We start from the raw sequence: 19508 nt of genomic DNA, 5'->3' as shown, positions 1-19508 counted from the left end.
TTTCAGGGCAGATAGAGCTAAAACTGATCAACATTTTAACCCCATGTCAGATTTGCTCTAAATGCTACAGTTTTAGAGATATAAGCCAAAAACTGCATTATACCCCTGTTCTGTTTTTAGCAATGTTGGTCATGTTGGTTGGCAGGAGCAGTCATAGGACACATTTTCTAATCTAGATACCCTAATGATGATTATGGTCAACTTTTGTTAAATTTGGCCACATAGTTTAGAGGAGAATATTTTTGTAAACAATTTAACGATGACGATGATGGTGACGGACAACGGACACCAAGTATGAAAAGTTCACTTAAGGGCCAGGTGAGCTAAAAATGAAACATTTCAGTTGAGAAAACTGATGGCCAAATTTATAACAAAACAATTTACTAAAAACAAATATGACCAACAGAAACCAAGGACCAACACTGAATTACAGGCTCCTGAATTGGGACAGGCACATAAAGAATGTGGCAGGGTTAAACATGTTTGTGAGTGCTCAACCCTCCCCCTAACTTGGGACAGTGATGAAACAGCAAACCATAATCAAAGTGTTATAGCGCTGGAAAAAGCAGTTGCTATAAAGCTTCCAGAAATCTATTTAACATTTTTACTCTGTTAGATTTGCTCTACATGCTTTACTTTTTGAGATATAAGCCAAAAACTGCATTTGACCCCAATGTTCTTTTTAAGCCATGGAAGCCATGTTTGTAGATGGATCAAAACTTTGGATACAATGTATAAACAAAATACCCCACGGAACATTCAGTTAATGTTTGAAGGTATTGAGCCAAATAGTTGCAGAGGAGTAGATTCTTGAAATAGTTAATGACAACAACGACGACGGAGGACTATGGACGCCAAGTGATGATATAAGCTCACATGGGGACCGTCGGGCCTGGTGAGCTAAAAATGAGAAACGAGAAACACTTATGAACCATATCAACAAATGACAACCACTGAACATCAGGTTCCTGACTTAGGAAAGGGGCAACAAAATATAGCGGGTTCAAACGCTCAATCAGCTTATACATGTATAAAGTCAAAGATAAACTACAAATACCAGGGCAAATAACAACATACCTATTATTGGTTTCAAATCAATGATATTGATACTGGATTCATTGGAACCAGTTGCTATCAGGTTCTTGTATGGTGAACCAGCGCTGGAGGTTGTTGTGTACTGTGGATGCCAGACAATAGCATTGATCAACTTCTTATGAACATGGACAGTTCCTCTCAGTTTCAGGTCGGGTAGATCCAGAATTTCTATGGACCTGAAATTAGATAAACAAAATGTAAATGCATTTTAATTTGAAACTTATTTTTATCACAAAAATGATACTTTATAATTAATGGAACTCGTTAACAGTTATCTTAAATCTTCCAAGATTTTTCAAAATTATACAAAAAACAGCTCAAGGCAGAATTTTACCCCTGAAAAATAAATGATACAATGATCATGATGATATTTACATTATAAAAATTTCTCGAAACATTTTCCAAGCTTTTTTAGTTAAAATTTCAGGCCCAACCAAAGAATTAGTAACCTGGCCAACTAGGACTTTCATAAACTTTTTTCTTTGCTGTCCAGTCTATCATACTTTTCCTAAACATTAGGCTTGTGTTGACCTTTAGCCATTTTAGAATGGTTCCTTCATGCTCTACAAACTCAGAGATGGGTTAGATTACTTTCAATGTAATTGATTAAATTACAATTACTTTTGTCATTTGTACGATTAAATTAAATTAATGATAACATCATTTCTGCAAGTGTCTGATTAAATTAATAATTACTTTGGCAAAGTAATCATGATTACATCTGATTACAATTCAATTCAATTCAATATTCTACTGGAAAGAGCACAATAGAGGCGTGATCCAAATACAGTAGACACTTATAATATGAAAACAACATATAAATGAAATAAAGATGCATGTAACAAGTCATAAGCCAATTCTGTGTATACCAATACATTATAAACTGATATTGATACATGTACCATAAACTTAAACATCAGTATTATTCTAGATTTTCATAAATTTACTTAAAGCACACAATATAATTGATATGTATATAATATATATGTATATGCAAGAGCTACTGTAAAATATTATTATTATCTGATGAAACGGTATGGTGGTCTCTCAAATCAAGAGCTTCTTCAATATACATGCAAATAGATTTAAATTCTTTTTCAGACATAAGATTTAACATTTTGGTAAAATTTTCATCCAAATTGTTTGAATTAATATCATTAATTTTATATTTAGATCTAATTTTGATAAAATTGCGGACAATTTCAATCAAGAAATGTATCTCAATTTCAATTTTTCCTGTGCAAAATTTACAAAATCTCTCATTAGAGGGTATTTTTGGTCTTGCATACCTACCAGTTTCTATTGCTAATGAGTGTGCACTTATTCTTAATTTAGTGAGTTTTTTTCTAAGGTTTTTAAGAATATTTAAGTTTAAATATTCTTGTTGTTTGAATTTAGTGTAAATTTTACTAAAAAAAAAAGTTTACCACAGTTTCCATCTTTTATCTTAGATAGTTCAAATACAATTTTATTTTTGTAGAAATCTTCTAGTTTCTGTTTGAAATTACTATTACAATGTTTGCTTAAGGGTATTCCAATATGTTTCATTAATTCAGATAGTTTATATTAGACCATGAATTTTCTCTATTTGCAAGAGTTTTGTCCACTTCAAAAGCAGCCTTGAGAGTTTCATGAGGACCACCAGACAAGGATCACCAGACCGTTCACCAATAGCAATGAGACGCACATAGTATTTATACATAAGTTGATAACATTTAATGCTAATGGGTAAAGTGCCCAATTCACACCGCACTGCTAGATTGGAAGACTTTCCATGAACCCCAAGTATGTTTTTAAATATCATGAATATGGAGTTTTGTGTTTTTTCAATTTACTTTTGTCTAATGCTTCAAAATTTGGTTTGAATTCTGGTATCCATACTTCTGTTCCATAAGTTAAAATAGGAATTATCATTAAATTAAAAAGCTTGAGACAAGTCTTAACAGACAAATTTTCACTATATGGTAGTTTTGACTTCAATGCAAAATATGCTTTTTTTTAGCTTTATCTGAGAGGCTTGACACTGGCTGTATAAATTTTCCAGAGCTATGAAAATCAACTCCTAAAAGTATTTACAATGAATTTAAAAAAAAAATCATTTTGAATGATGTTTAATATATATCTTCAGCATTTTTAGAAAGGATTTTGTTGATAGATAATAAAATGATAACTTCAAACTTCATCTATTTAATAAACTACAAAAGTTTACTACATACATGTACATGACCATTGTTTCACTGGTTATGATCCATTACACTTTATCATCATTGATCTCTGAATTATTTTGACTTCAATTGATTATAGCTTTAAAAAGAGTTTGTTGTTTACCTTCTGACCAGTCTTCCAGGCATATATGTATTTCAAGATGCTGTTCATGGAAGTTAAAATATGGATGAAATAAATTTACTGCGCCAATAAGGAAAATCACTACACAAATGTACGACTTGAGATATTGTCTATTTATTGACTAACATAGTAAAACATGACAGGTTATATTCGTTAAACAGGAAGAGAGAGAGTCAATGTTAAATGTCCAACACACATCGGAAAACCATTTCCGGAATATGAAACTACCTGGCGCTTGTTAAAATTTTTAATAGAAATAAGTAATCAAATTGTAAACATATACAAGTACCAAAATCATTGCATCTTACATGTCCAGTCCAAATACATACAAAAATTTGCTTATTTTAAACAAAATATTTGTCAAAATTTTAATTTAGTTTTTGCTAATTAGATAAGTTTCAGATGTTGTTTTCAATATTTTTTACATCACTGGGTCGATACCTCTGCTGGTGGACTATCAGTCCCCGAGGGTATCATCAGCTCAGTAGTCAGTATTTCGGTACTGACATGATTAAACAAACTTTTCTAAAATTGTCCGTTTATAAATTTATAAATTATTAAGAAACTAAGGTTTCAACTCCCTCAGGCAAAGTTGGCTTTAGATGAATTTGGCTATTCATTTTAGGTATTTTTGACATACAGCTCTTCAACGGTTTCGATACTTATACATCTTTGGATTTCAAATATTTGGCTTTGAGCGTTCCTGATGAAGGTAAATCCAGAAAAGCGCTTTGGACGCAAGAAATTAATAATGTGTTGTTTTCAATATTTTATACATCACTGGGTCGATACCTCTGCTGGTGGACTATCAGTTCCCGATGGTATCATCAGCTCAGTAGTCAGTATTTCGGTACTGACATGATTAAACAAACTTTTCTAAAATTGTCCGTTTATAAATTTATAAATTATTAAGAAACTGTGGTTTCAACTCCCTCAGGCAAAGTTGGCTTTAGATGAATTTGGCTATTTATTTTAGGTATTTTTGACATACAGCTCTTCAACGGTTTCGGTACTTATACATCTTCAGATTTCAAATGTTTGGCTTTGAACGTTCCTGATGAAGGTAAATCCAGAAAAGCGCTTCGGACGCAAGAAATTAATAATGTGTTGTTTTCAATATTTTTTTCAACCATGTCCACATGTCTGATTAATCTCTTATCATATATATTGTCCTACAGCTATATTCAATTGGTAATTGCAATAAAAACAAACCTTAATTATATCAACGGAATGTAACAAATGGACTATTCGGGTTACTTTGCACGTATATATGACAAAAACTTGTCTGTTCGTAATTCTCTGTGAACACAAAAATGACCAAAAAGTGTCAGTGATTTGATTGATCACATTCAGAGATTCAACTTCCATGCCAGATATCAAACCAATAAACGAGTTATCGAAAAATGGGTGATAATGCAGATGAAACCTTTGAAGTAACGACGTCATTATTCCTTTCAATATTACTTCCATGTTTGAAAAGAAATTATAAATTATTCTTAGTTATTTCATTAATGTCAAAATATTTAGTGGTAATTAAGTTATATATATTTTGTATTTGGTTAATTTTAAGTAGACTGGACCTGACTGGTATCTAATGTCTCTTTATGTAAAGGGTTTGATATCACACAACAGGACAAAGCTCTTATGTTTTCCTGTTTCCCAATTTACTTATATGACGAAATATACAAGTTAAAAATAAGATTATTTTCTTCCTACTTACAGAAACATTATCACTTTTGATGTTGACACTTCAATTAACAGTAAGTTTGTATTTTTACTTTTAAGGACTCATTCATAAAAACAAAAGCATGACATAATTATATATAGCTTCAATAGACTAAAATGAGCAATAATCCCTTAATTTTTTTTTAATGAAAACCTGCACTTAGGTAAAAAAAAAATATAATTTTTTGGCTGATATAATTTATGACAAAAGTTTCTTCATATAAACATGTTGTTTGAACTGTATTTAGACCGAAATTTGTTTTAAATGCACACATATAAAAATTGCAGTTTAATTCAAGGCAATCATAGGTTTTGCAACATGTACACAGGGTAAGCGTTCAATTTCTATTCTAGAATGAGTCCTTTACCAGTTTGATACTGGATTCAAAATGTTTTATTCACAAAATATAAAAGCAAGTTAACTTTATTCATAAAGTGAAATCAATGAACTAAAATATATACAACTGCTCTTGCTTCAACGGTCCAATTTATCTATTTATTATTCATTCCACTTTTAAATATATACAAAAAATACAAATTTGTACAAACAGCATTTTGCTTTTGGTCTGGAACAAACTGGTCCTCTTGGTACAATTATGTACCCTACAAGTTAATAGTTATCAAAGGTACCAGGATTATAATTTAGTACGCCAGACGTGCGTTTTGTCTACATAAGACTCATCAGTGACGCTCACATCAAAATATTTATAAAGCCAAACAATTACAAAGTTGAAGAGCATTGAGGATCCAAAATTCCAAATACGGCTAAGGAAACTATGCCTGGAATAAGAAAATCCTTACTTTTTGGATAATTTCAACTTTTGTGAAGAGAAAATTTATACAAAATGACCACATTATTGAAATTCATGTCAACACCTTAGTGTTGACTACTGGGCTGGTGATACCCTCGGGGACGAAATTTCCACCAGCAGTGGCATCGACCCAGTGGTGTAAATAGTTATCAAAGGTATCAGGATTATAATTTAGTACACCAGACGAGTGTTTCGTCTACATATGACTCATAAAACATATGACCAAAATGTCACTTGTTCTCTTGGTACAATAATGTACTGACAAGTTGTTCACACAGACTCACACTTGTCATATACTGCACTACAATACGGCTCAGCTTGTCAACTCCAACAAGTACAAGTAATTATATCTAATATATAAATGGCAGCAATCTTTAATATCAACGAACCGTACCATGGTCTTATGTCAACCCTGAGCAAATATTCGTTCCTGCTTTTATGGCTCCAATGGTAGCCGTACCATTCTTAAAGGAAGGGTGTTCTACTAAAGTGCATTGTTGTTAGTATTAGAGTTCCCTTTGGAACACCCCTTTACATTTGACCTGACCTAAATTTTACCCACAAAACATCTCATTCTTTCATATGTTTTATGTAAGTATATACAATGTTTAGATATAGGCTTCTGCCAAACTGTAACTAATGTAAACAATCTAACCTAAGATTAAAAATCATCAAAGTTTGAATATTGTTTTCAATATAGACTTGTTAACATATATATATCAATTCAAAAAGGGTACAACATCACCATTAAATTAAACTATGAAACACAAAAATATTAGATATTTAGGATAACAGATACCCTTCTTCGGTAATAGCACCATGTCAAATGAATCATGTCAATATATTCAAATTGAGACACTATCAAAATCTTGAAGTTTATACAATTTAAGCGGACACCACAGACGCTGGTACAATTTTTACAATTTCAAACACACGCAAAGATTACAAAGATATGCCAAATAAAAATAGCTAATTGCGATGTGAACTAGCACAACTCTAAATTTCCAAAGGTTGTGACAGGTTAAATGGGAAAACTGCATTGAGGGCAGTCATCAACAAAAATATCAAAAATGCCCTAACTGATCCAAGTTGGTATATTATTTCAAATTTGACAACGGTAGGGCAATGGCGACAGAAACTACATATTTAAGCCTCCCAAACGAATAGTAGTTTAACAATGATTAACTAAGTTTTATCTAATAAGGTAAAATAATTGAACGTGGCTACGTACTTAAACATCCATCCCAAATGAATGGAGCCGTTATTTAAGCTAGTAATTTAAAAATATCTTCAGACTGTAAAGCCAGTACGGAAGCTGGAGTTACTGGAAACAAGTGATGACAGGAAAATGAGTGACTCATTCTATGCTTTTTTCATTGATGCCCTCTGGGGAAACTGTCCTTAACTTTCTTTTCCAAAATCTTTCCCAAGCGACTCTGTAGACCTTCGACCAACCCTCCTTGTGGTTTATGATTGTGATAGTAAGGTTTTTGAGATCAGCTTTGGAGTGACCAGGTGATCTCAAATGACGACTTACAGGTAGGTCGGACTTGCAAGTGTAGTCACTTCGATGACCATTCTGCATTCATGCATTTGTTGAATATATACTTCAAATTGAGTTCTGTGTTTACTGAACTCTTTGACGTGTGCATCAGGATATAGTTTATGTACAAAAATATAATTGGTGCCAAAAAGATTGTATTGGCCAAACAGAACAGAAATATACAGGTCAACATCAACACATCCAACATACAGAAACTGGAATGATTAACTTTTGTTTTATGTGCTACCAATAAATTACCAAAATACTGAAGAAATGAGAATAAATAAAGCAAATATGTTCATCCATAAGATCAAACCAATTAAATTTTATATAAATATATAAAAAAAAAAGTAAAATCACAAAAAAACTAAACTCGGAGGATAATCTATTTGAATATTCTGAAAGTCCCTAATCACATGGCAAAATCAAATGACAAAACACATCAAAAAATTTTGGACAAGAGCTGTCATATTCCTGACTTGGTACAGGCAACATCAGTTGTTTGACCGCAGCTAGTCTAATGCGTTTTATTAAAATTTACTTTTTCACTTTTTTTGGTCTTTTGGAAAATGTTGTTTGTGCTGTGTTTAGACCCATCTACCAAGAAATTTGTTTTGCATGCACACATATGACAATAATATTAAATATCTGCCCAAAAGAGCCTGAGGCGTGATTAAAAACTTTTTGAATTCTAATTGTTTTTTCGCTGAATCTTTGTAAATAGATGTGGTTTGTGAAATAGTTGTATTTAGAATTTTTCAAAAAACTAAGGATTTTCTTATCCCAGGAATAGATTACCTTGGCACAACTTTTTGGAATTTGGATCCTCAATGCTCTTCAATTTTTTACTTTTTTGGCTTTATAACTATTTTGAACTGAGTGTCACTGATGAGTCTTATGTAGACAAAACATGCGTCAGGCGTATTAAATTATAATCCTGAAACCTTTGATAACTTTTTACAAAGTGCAACCTATAATGTGAAGTTGGATCAATTTATTGAAGTAGTTTCTTCAGAATTTTTTTTAACCAACGAATACTGGAATATTTAGTCAAATGTGGCATGATGAAATTGTACTACATACATGTAAATATGGGAATGGTGTATTTGTAGTGATCTCAAGAACTGATCTATGAACAAATTTACTACAGTTGATGAATAAGCTAAATATTTGTATCTATATCACTAACAGAAAGCTGAATACTAAAATTTATGATAAACTTACAAAACCTTTGAATAGACTTATTAAGAAGGGATATAATTACGATACTGTTGTCAAGTCATTAAAGATTGCATATTTTGGCGTTAATATTGAGTCACTGATAAGGTCTTTGCATCGGAACTAAACACATTTATTCTAAAAACAGTTGTTGGCATGACACAAGTTATGTTCTTCTCATATATGTTATGATGGTATGATACTAAACCCCTAACGGGAAGGATTGTGCTTGATAGATATAGGAAGATGTGGTGTGAGTTTAATTAAACTGACTGAAAGATTATGATGTTCATATGATGAAATCATAATCTTTCAGTCAGTTTAATTAAAGTCTGGAGCTGGCAATTATGTCAGTTAACTGCTAGTAGTCTGTTGTTATTTATGTATTATTTTCATTTTGTTTATTTTCTTTGGTTACATCTTCTGACATCAGACTCGGACTTCTCTTGAACTGAAATTTAAATGTGCGTATTGTTATGCGTTTACTTTTCTATATTGGTTAGAGGTAAAGGAGGAGGGTTGAGATCTCACAAACATGTTTAACCCTGCCGCATTTTTACGCCTGTCCCAAGTCAGGAGCCTCTGGCCTTTGTTAGTCTTGTATTATTTTAATTTTAGTTTCTTGTGTACAATTTGGAAATTAGTATGGCGTTCATTATCACTGAACTAGTATATATTTGTTTAGGGGCCAGCTGAAGGACGCCTCCGGGTGCGGGAATTTCTCGCTAAATTGAAGACCTGTTGGTGACCTTCTGCTGTTGTTTTTTTTATATGGTCGGGTTGTTGTCTCTTTGACACATTCCTCATTTCCATTCTCAATTTTATCATACATGTATCTATAACTTTAAAATGCTGGTATTTTTTTTTATAATAAATGCATTTTAGACTATCAGGGAACAAGCTTGATCAAATTCTATATTTTACAGATAATATCCTGGCAGAACATGATGAAACATGCTCTACTGTACAACTTTGTGCTGATGTTATTTGTATCATGCAGTTACATTTTAAATGACAAGGAGAGTGCACACATGTGTAAAGAAAATTATGACAACGGAGACCTCTATGTTGATTGTTCAAACATGAGATTATCTGATATTCCCCTATCACCATCAAACACTTTTTCTCTGAACTTGCAACACAACTTTTTTACTTCTATCTACTTTAATCAGTTTAACAATATGACGATTCTTACAGTACTGGATTTATCTTTCAATAAACTATATTCAATACTTGATGGAGCCTTTAATGGACTTGAGAAGCTGCAGCAACTAAGGCTCAATGATAACAACCTGTTTTATGGTTCCAACCAATTTCCAAACATTATTTTTCAGCCACTCAAATCACTGAAACTACTTTCAATTGAAAACAATGGTGCTCGCTTTACAAGTATTTTTCAAGATAAAACAATAGCACATTTAACAAAGCTTGAAATTTTGAAGATGGATGTACATGAACTAGAAGATTCTACAACAGGTTTTGGAAAAGAATATTGCAAACTTCCTCACCTTTATTCACTCTATTTATTTATAAAGAGTTCAAGTCGGGGAATAGAATTAAGCAATACCTTCTTTCAATATACACCTAACTTAACACATTTACACATCTTTTTTTCACTAAATTTCAAGTTTGATACTTTTACATTGTCAACACTTGACAAGTTAAAATTGTTACAAATTGATTATGGAGGAATAAATAAAATATTTTTGGATGATGAATTTCATCCTCATACTCTTTTATGGTTGCTACAATTGCTACAAAATTCTATCATAAAATTGATTTCAAAAATTTCAAATTCATCAACTGAAATTCTTATAATACAAAATTTGTTAAATAATAATCAAAAAGGTAAAATGTTTCCCATCTGTGTACAGAACTTATTAGATGAATGTTTGATTAACACATCTTTTCGTCAATTACATGTAACAAATATCTTTGGTTTAAACCAATATTGTACTACTACACAAGTAGTTATTAATGCACCACCAAGTCTTCAACTTCTAAATTTGACTAGGAATAATTTATCTTGGATAGCTTTAAATCTTTCTTCTGTTGTAACACTAGATTTAAAACATAACAGACTTGGAAATTACTTGGTTAACAATAGTTATTTGATAACACAATCAAGTAAACTTGAAAACATATCTCTGTCCCATAATTATATATACAAGCTCAATACAGAAATTTTCAATGGTCAGCCTTACCTAAAAAACATCGACCTGAGTTTTAATAATATTTCAAACATCAGTTTTGATCTTTCACACTTGAAAGAATTACAAGCTTTAAACCTTGCAAACAATGAAATAAAATTTTTAACAAAAACATCAATGAAAGAAATTGATACACTGCTTCAAAAAAACAATAATACAAAAATTGATCTTGGTAACAACCCATTTCAATGCACATGCAACACATTTTCATTTTTACAGTGGATGAGACAACTTCGTCATCATTTTATCCGATTCTCTAAATATCAATGCATTTCTGGACATGTCCCCATATCAAAAGCCAACATTTTTAATAAAGCAATATTTTATCTTGAACAAGAATGTTTTAAACTGAAACCAAAGACAAAGAATACTACTTATTTGACTCTTAGTGTGTCATTGACTGTTTTTGGCATTATAACAGCTATGCTACTTTCCTCAGCTGTAGTTATCTATAAACAACGATGGAAACTTCGCTACATGTACTATACAGCTAGGATGAAATACATTTCTAAAGAGAAAAAGGATGAAGACTCAAGGGAATATGATTATGATGCATTCATATCTTATTCAGATGGGAATCGGATGTTTGTTATAGACCACTGCATCAAAAATCTTGAAGAAGACAGAAACTTGAAGCTGTGTATTCATGAAAGAGATTTCATTCCAGGTCATGACATCAATAACAACATGGTAACAGCCATCCAAACAAGTCGGAAAACAATCTGCATCATAACCAGATCTTTTCTTGAATCAGATCTTTGTATGTTTGAGTTAAACATGGCAAGAATGGAAAGTACTCATTCAAGGAAAGGAAAAAACATTCTTTTTCTTGTCTTTTATGAGAAACTGTCATCAAAAGATTTACCACTTTTATTGTGTGAACATATTCAAAAGCAGTCATATATTCAATATCCAAGCAATGAAATCGGCATTGCGATTTTTTGGAATAAAATCAGTGATGCTATCAATGCATAACTCATGGATTAAAATTGATTCATAAATTATGAGAAACATTTCTGGATCCAAGACTATTACTAAAAGTTAACTTTCTATAATGGGGAATTTTCTAGAAGTTTATTTGCTAGTTGAATCTATCTTTCAGACTTTCAGCACTACATCTAGAACATCTGAAGGACCATCAAAGTTAGTCATAGACTAGCACATCTAATGAAGCAGTGAATTAAGTGAGGGACTATTACAAAGTCCAGTATTTCTGGTCGAAGACAACAACATCTGAAGGGTCAATAAAGTTTGTCAGAAACTAGTACATCTGATGACCAAGAGAGCCGCTCAGAGACTTTTATCTGTAAAGGACTAATGAAGCTGGTTATAGACTTTTTTTATTTGAACTGTCAGTAAAGCTAGCCAGGGACTAGTACTCCAGTGGAGTTGGTCACAGTATTATCAGTTGAATTTGAAAGAATAAGGACATTTTTAAAATACAAAATATGAAAACTGTTCAGTGGCTATTGTAGAACTAAAAGAATCAAATTGTTTACAATGATTAGTGAGAAAATCAAATCGAAAGTGATCTATCTTTACACTAGACTAACTTCAAGTATCTTACAAAAATATAAAAGGAAAAAGCATAGTTAAAAACACTTGCCTTATAAGGACATATAAGCAGTGTAAAAATGAAATATAGAATTTTCACTTACTAAGAAATCTGAAAACTTCCTGGTTCTATGTTGTTTGTATGTGTTCAATAAGAATTTCAAACAATGTTAATCTTTTCATCATCTAATACTTGTTATCTTTTCCCTTGACCCTCTACTCTACATCCAAACTAACCTTAAATATTTGATGGCAGGGAAGAGGGATTTGCAAGACAGTTAATTCACCATTTTATATCTTTTATCATATATTTTTTAATTGTTATATATCATATTATATGTAGGTATTCTACCTTCTTAAGTATCAACCTTTACACAAATAATCAAACTGTTAAATGCACCAACAATCTCATGATTGGCATCACCTAGGTCTCTAACTTACAACTTTAATCACCAACTATACCAAAAATGTGTCATGTTAATTCCAGGGTAAAATTTTAAGTCAAACAAACTTTAAGTCCCCTTTGACTTTGTCAGTTGTGGACTCAAAAAAAATTATTCATATATAAAGTTAATCTAAATCAGATGGTTACTAACATGACTTAATTTCTCAATCTGATTTATTCTATTCAAGAAAAAGTCAACCCATTCTGCTTTCACCCTTTTTTACAGTACGGTTTTGATTGCTTTTGTTTTATCATTTTTCAACATTTTAACTAAGCAAAATAAAAAAAAAATATGTGTGTTTCCTATTTCGCTATATTCTTTTGTGTACATAATGTATATTATTTTGTTTTTTCCTTCTCATTACCGTATTTATTCTATTTAAAGCCCCCCTTCTAATTAACGACCCCTACCGAAAATCGTGCGTTCAGATCTTTTGACTTATATTAAACGCCCCATTTTGTAGTTAAAAAAATAAAATTGAAACTTAACCATTACAATATTGCAAAGACATCGCCCCGGTCACTCAGAAACATGAAACGTAAAATCAATAATGCCCATGTTTTAATCCACTCTGATAATCCAACACAGTGTGTAAAAGTTCCAAAAATATATCTTTCAGTTACACAGTACGCTGTTGAAATTATGTTCCATTGATGTGCACGCTTGTTCATTCGAAAATTTTAACAAATTATTTGATGAGGTCACATTACCGATAAACGCTATTTATAGATTATGGAGACAATAAGAAACACGTGTATGTTACTATAGTCTGTTTCAACAAAATTCAGGTAAAGGTCAATGAAGTAAGGTACGAAATTTGTTTCTCTAATTGACGCCCCCTTTGGGAAATTGTCTTCACCCCCGGGGTGCTTATTAGAATAAATACGGTATGTACAAAGTTGCTTTGACTGAACAGATTTTTATTGTCTTCCTAGAACCTTCCCATTGTCCACTGAGAGGGTTTATGGTGACTTGAGTAACACCGGTATCACTCAGATTACAATTTTACCTTGACAGGTAAGTTTGTATTTAGCCTATAAAATACTTATTAAGCCTTGAGAATTGAAAGGTCAGTTTATCCCATTCATACAATAGAAATTGATAAATTTGGGGTCATGCCATTTACCTTGTCCAAAAATTCAGGTCACTTTATTGTTATTGTGATACATGTATTGCTAAAGTACAAAAGAACCCTATAATCTGACAAATACTCAAAACTTTGTGCATCTTGATTTAATTGTTAAAAATCTGATAATGTTGAATTTTTGGAGTTATTTTAGGATTTTTAATTGCATATTTCTGTACATAATAGTTTTTTATTCAGATAGACTTTTTTTTTTATCTTAAATGTACATTGAAGGTTAAAATCATCTTAATGTTAACAAGAATGAAGAAAACATCTTGGTCCCAAAAAAAAAACATCATCAACCAGGATATCAAATTCCAAATATTAATTTATTATACGAATATCAGTTGAAATCTTAAGCCACTGTTTTGCATGTTAACAATGTAGGTCATGTCCCAACAGAAAATCAATAAATATGACAATACAATGTACTCTAAGAACAAACACATATGGTCACTGTGAAATATACAGACATCTAGGGCAAGAAACAGTCAGTTATACCAAGCCAGTTTGACTAGATATCTAGTTTAAAACCAGTTTGACTAGATGTGTCCTATATTTTTGATATTGTAAATTACATGAGGACCTGTATGGTTTATTTTAATATCTGTATTCTCTAAATGTTTAGGGCATTTTTCTTTTAATAGCCTTGAAAATAACTCTCATTCGGTAAAATTCTCATGAAAATGATTTTACTATTTAGTCTTTCTGTAACAAGATTATTTATCAATTCTGTGCATTGATCATTACATTATCAGTATTGCATTACAATTAACTAAAGTTACCTTTTTATTTTGCACAGTTATTCTTTATACTTTTGCACTGCAGTATATTATGCTCTTTTCTTTATTTTGTTGTTCATTTTCTCTATTTTCTATTTTTTGTTGCTATTACATGTATTCTCTATTCTGTAAACCCATTCAGAACCTCATAGGTAAACTTCTATTGTATGAATGGGATAAACTGACCTTTCAATTCTCAAGGCTAAATAAGTATTTTGTAGGCTAAATACAAACTTACCTGTCAAGGTAGAATTGTCATCTGAGTGATACCGGTGTTACTCAAGTCACCATAAAACATTTTGTTAAGACATCTGTTGCTTGTTGAAACTATGTATTTTATGTGTCTTCAAATTGCTGTCATTGATATTAAGGCCAAATAAAAACTTTGTGTGTTTTCTATTTCCCTTACTACCCTATTTTTGAAGCTTAGAAATAGCCTAATGTTACCTTAATGTTTGTTTGGTAATTTTTCAATAAGCACTGTTAAAGTCAAAATTTCTCTCCCATAGACTCAATGTAGAACAAAATTGTAAAAGATATAATAGTAATATTAATAAAAATTCCCTACCTACCTACAATATTATTTTCAAAGATGTTATAGGCAACACACATATTATTTTATTTGATCTTATTTTGTACATCATTTTTTGTTTATTTTACTGTTTTTGTTGTCTTTATACTGTTGTCTTGTTTATGTTTTTTGTGTACATAATGTATATTTCTTTATTTGTACTTATTAGTATGTACTTATAGGTGCTTTGACTGAACACATGTTTATTGTCCTTGTAAAACCTTTCCATTGTTCACTGAAAGGGTTTTGAAAATTTTGTTAAGACAACTGTTTCTTGTTAAAATCATGTATTTATCTTATTTTTATATGTGTCTTCAAGTTGCTGTCATTAATATTTAGGGCAAATAAAAAACTATGTGTTTTCTATTTCCCTACCTAGCCTATATTTTAAGCTTAGAAATAGCCTACTGTTAAATTTTGGGTCATGTAAAAGTACTGTTCAAGTTAGAATTCTCTCCCATTGACTTAATGTAAAAAAAAGTTCCCTAACCTAGATCTGGATGTAATAAGAAACACAAGTGTAATTTCATTCAGCCTTATTTTGTAAATTTATTTTGTTATCTATTTTACTGTGTTTGTGTACCTAATGTATATTATTTTGTATTTTATTCTCATTATGTACTTGGGTGCTTTGACTAAACACATTTTTATTGTCCTTCTAGAAACTTTCCAAAGTTCAATGAAATACAAATAGGAAGTATAATATCTTAAAAGAGTAAGTGTATAATTTAATTAGCCACTATTATAAAACAATTCAATATGTACTAAATTGAAACTTTTATCCAACAGTTTTTTTGTGTTATTTTGATAATTACTAAACTAGGAAAATTATATTGTAAATCAAACCTAAAAGAACTCTCAAGAATCACGAAAAGAAAGGAATAAACAAAACTATACAAAATAAGAAAATAACAAAAAGATTTTTATCAGCACAAGAAAGACTCCAGTTACCAATGAGAGTTTCCTGACTAAAACAATATAAGATAAGAAAATACAATATACTTGAGCAAAAAGTCTATTTACAAATGAGGCGTTAACTTTTTTACTGAGAATGTTCACTTCCTAAGTAATCTTACAGCTTCCTGAGTCAATATTAAGATGTTGTAATGGAAATAAAAATCTTAAATAAATCGGAAATATTTTTGTTAGTCAGTTTAGTCAATGAGTTTTTAGAAATCCTTATTATACACTAGCACAAAATTAAAACTATGAGGGATCTAATGTAATTGTGCATATTAACATTAAACAATGTATGTGTCCTGTGTGAAGGACCTGACTAGCAATCAGCAAACACATTGCACAAACAAGTGGCTGTCAAAATTACAGCATACATGTTTTTCATTACATTTATTTATGGGCCATTACACCTCAATGCAATATTAAAATATTGTCAATATAGAAGTAGACATCAATTTGACCTATTAAAATTTGAAATATGATTAGTGAATTATTTCTAAAAGTTATTGCCCTTAAGGTGGTACCTAACACTAAAAATAATGTGGCTCATTTAATTTTCCTAAAAATTAGACAAAGTAATCACTTTGACCCTTTGACAACAATATAAAAATTTCAAAAAATTTGAACCGACTATTTTATCAGAAAATTACACTGGTTTGACAAACACTAGTTTTGATCATGGAGAAGCTTAATATTCCCTTAACAATGCAACGTAATTAAAACGTTTACCTGATTTTACAGAGTTATCTCCCTGTAGTGTTAGGTACCACCTTAATCAATAAGAATCATAACTCCTGAACGACAAAAGTGAAAATTATCAATATCAAAATTAATCTCATTTTTTCATCAGTTATATTACATACTTACATGTTAAAAAGCATTTGTTAAACAGTTCATATAAAGTAATTACATGGAAACAATATAAAGTGCCTTTTTTCCAATCAAGGACCATATAAATTCCTGAACGACAAAAGTGAATATTGAATCGACCTCAATTTTGTCATCAGTAACACACTATATTAAAATTTAAATAGCACAGGTTGAATTATTCATAATTTATTGCAATGAAACAATTGCAACCTAAAGCCAACTGACCTCCCGCAAGCCTGTCGCCAATGAGTTCTAAAATCTTATTAGACAAACCCAGTAAAAAATATTAAGTAAATGCCACATTAATAGACATTCAATGTGGTAGACTTATTCACATGGAAGTTAATAATACATCAGTGATGTTATTAATTTCATTCTAACAAAATTGCCAAAGATTGGCTGCTTGAGGTGAATAAGTATTTCACTATATTATTTTCATTAATCATTGAACTCTCATAGCTAAAAGTAATTCTCTTGCCTTATATACAATTTTACTAAATTGAAGTTTTAATCAATACCAAGTTGGGTTTAACAACCAGTTGAATTTTTAGAGAAATCCCTGAGTGAAAAAGGAAGTTTTTAAAATACAAAAGAAAAAAATATATGAAAATTCCAGTGTATCAAAATAGACAGAACAATTAAAAAGAATCTTCCAAAAAAATACTAAAAAGGAAAAACAGAAAAATACAAAGAGATTTTTATCTTTCAAAAGAAAGACTCAAGTTTCCTTTGAGAGGTGCATGACTAAAGTACAGAACACTTGAGCACAAGTGTATTGGTGTAGTTACAAATAAGGCTTTTAAACATAAACTTTTTAACTGAGAATTTTCATTTTCTATGTAATATGACAGCCTACTTGGTCACAATTAAGATGTGTTTCATTTGTACATAATGTATATAATCTAGTATTTCCTTAAGGGTATCTTATAACTATATTGTGTATTACAAAAACCTCATTTCATTTCAAATGCCTCATTTCATTTAGAACTGTTCTAGTAGGGTTGGAAACCCTTTTTTTATTTGAGTTCACCATGCAAAAATTTAATTGATTATTTCAAATTAATTATTTTTACTATTAGGACCACACAAGCTACCAACTTATTGATTTATTTTTTTGACATGATCATTAATGACTCTTCTATTTGTAATTGCCACTCTTAAATGCTTAATGAATAAACAATGTAAATAGAATTTTTCATCTATTTCATTAAAAAATAATAGTTGAGAAAGATGAACAGTACTACAGTGTATCTTGCCTTTTCAAACATCCTGCTTTAACTGACACATTTTCATAGGCCCCAAATGTGCTATCCTTGCAGAAAAACCTGAGTATTCCAACACCCTGTAAATTTTTTCTGGTCCCCCAGTGTGTCGGATAACACAGGTTACACTGTATGTTTAAAGGTACATGTGGTATGATTACCATTGAGACAACTATCCAATGTAAAGCCAAACAAAATAGGGAACTCCAAGGAAAATTCAAAAAGGAAAATCCCTTATAAAATGGCAAAATCAAAAGCTGAAACACATCAAACAAATGGATAACAACAGAGTTTACATGACATTGATTAAAGCAATTATAGGTCATTGTACAGCCTTCAATAATGAGGAAAACCTATATTGTATTCAAGTCAGGCATAATAAAATGAGAAATAATTCATACAAAAAACCAACAGACTGCTTTGTGACATAATGATTAACAGAAAAACAGAAATTTCAGACAGGAACTAACAATTACAGGATTAAGAAATCCAAAATAATATTGTTGCAGGGATAAGCATGTTAGTGAATGCTACAATACCTTATAATTTGGTTCCTCATTACTACATATTAAAGTGTTGGGGTCAGGGGAGCAAAAAGTATTTCCAAAAAATCTTTGGAAATGTTAAGCAAAAGACAAAAGCTGATATCCTTTGGATCTTAAGAGTAAATGACATAAGACCATAGAAAGATGTGTTTTAATATTTCTTTGCTAAATCAAAGGGTGGGGAGGTCTCAATTTTTTCTGGATTCTGAAAATTTAAATTGTCTTAACCAAATCCTGGTCAAGAATTTACCCTTTATAAGAAACTCCTGGAGTTTTTCATGGTGGCCAGTTTTTATCAATGGAGGACGCTGGAGTGCGTATGAAAAACCATTGACCTTTGATAGGAAAACTGACAATTCTCATCAATTAAGATTGGAGTCGAGAGCACCTGCATGAGTGAGGTTCAAGATCACCTTAGTGTTGACAGGCTTGTGATACAGCAGATG

General features: G+C 31.0%; 1 protein-coding gene across 1 annotated transcript in view; it reads right to left on the bottom strand.

Annotated features, from left to right (window-relative positions):
- LOC134695646 (gem-associated protein 5-like) overlaps window positions 1–19508 on the bottom strand; it is a 153259-nt gene that overhangs the window by 111632 nt on the left and 22119 nt on the right. The window contains exon 12 of the mRNA XM_063556963.1: window positions 1078–1271. Coding sequence (XP_063413033.1) covers window positions 1078–1271 — 194 coding nt within the window. The remainder of the gene's footprint in view (window positions 1–1077; window positions 1272–19508) is intronic.

The sequence above is a fragment of the Mytilus trossulus genome, chromosome 14, assembly GCF_036588685.1.
Source record: "Mytilus trossulus isolate FHL-02 chromosome 14, PNRI_Mtr1.1.1.hap1, whole genome shotgun sequence".
NCBI lineage: Eukaryota > Metazoa > Mollusca > Bivalvia > Mytilida > Mytilidae > Mytilus > Mytilus trossulus.
Note: the sequence above shows the minus strand (reverse complement) of the source record. Positions and strands in the feature narration are given on the sequence as shown.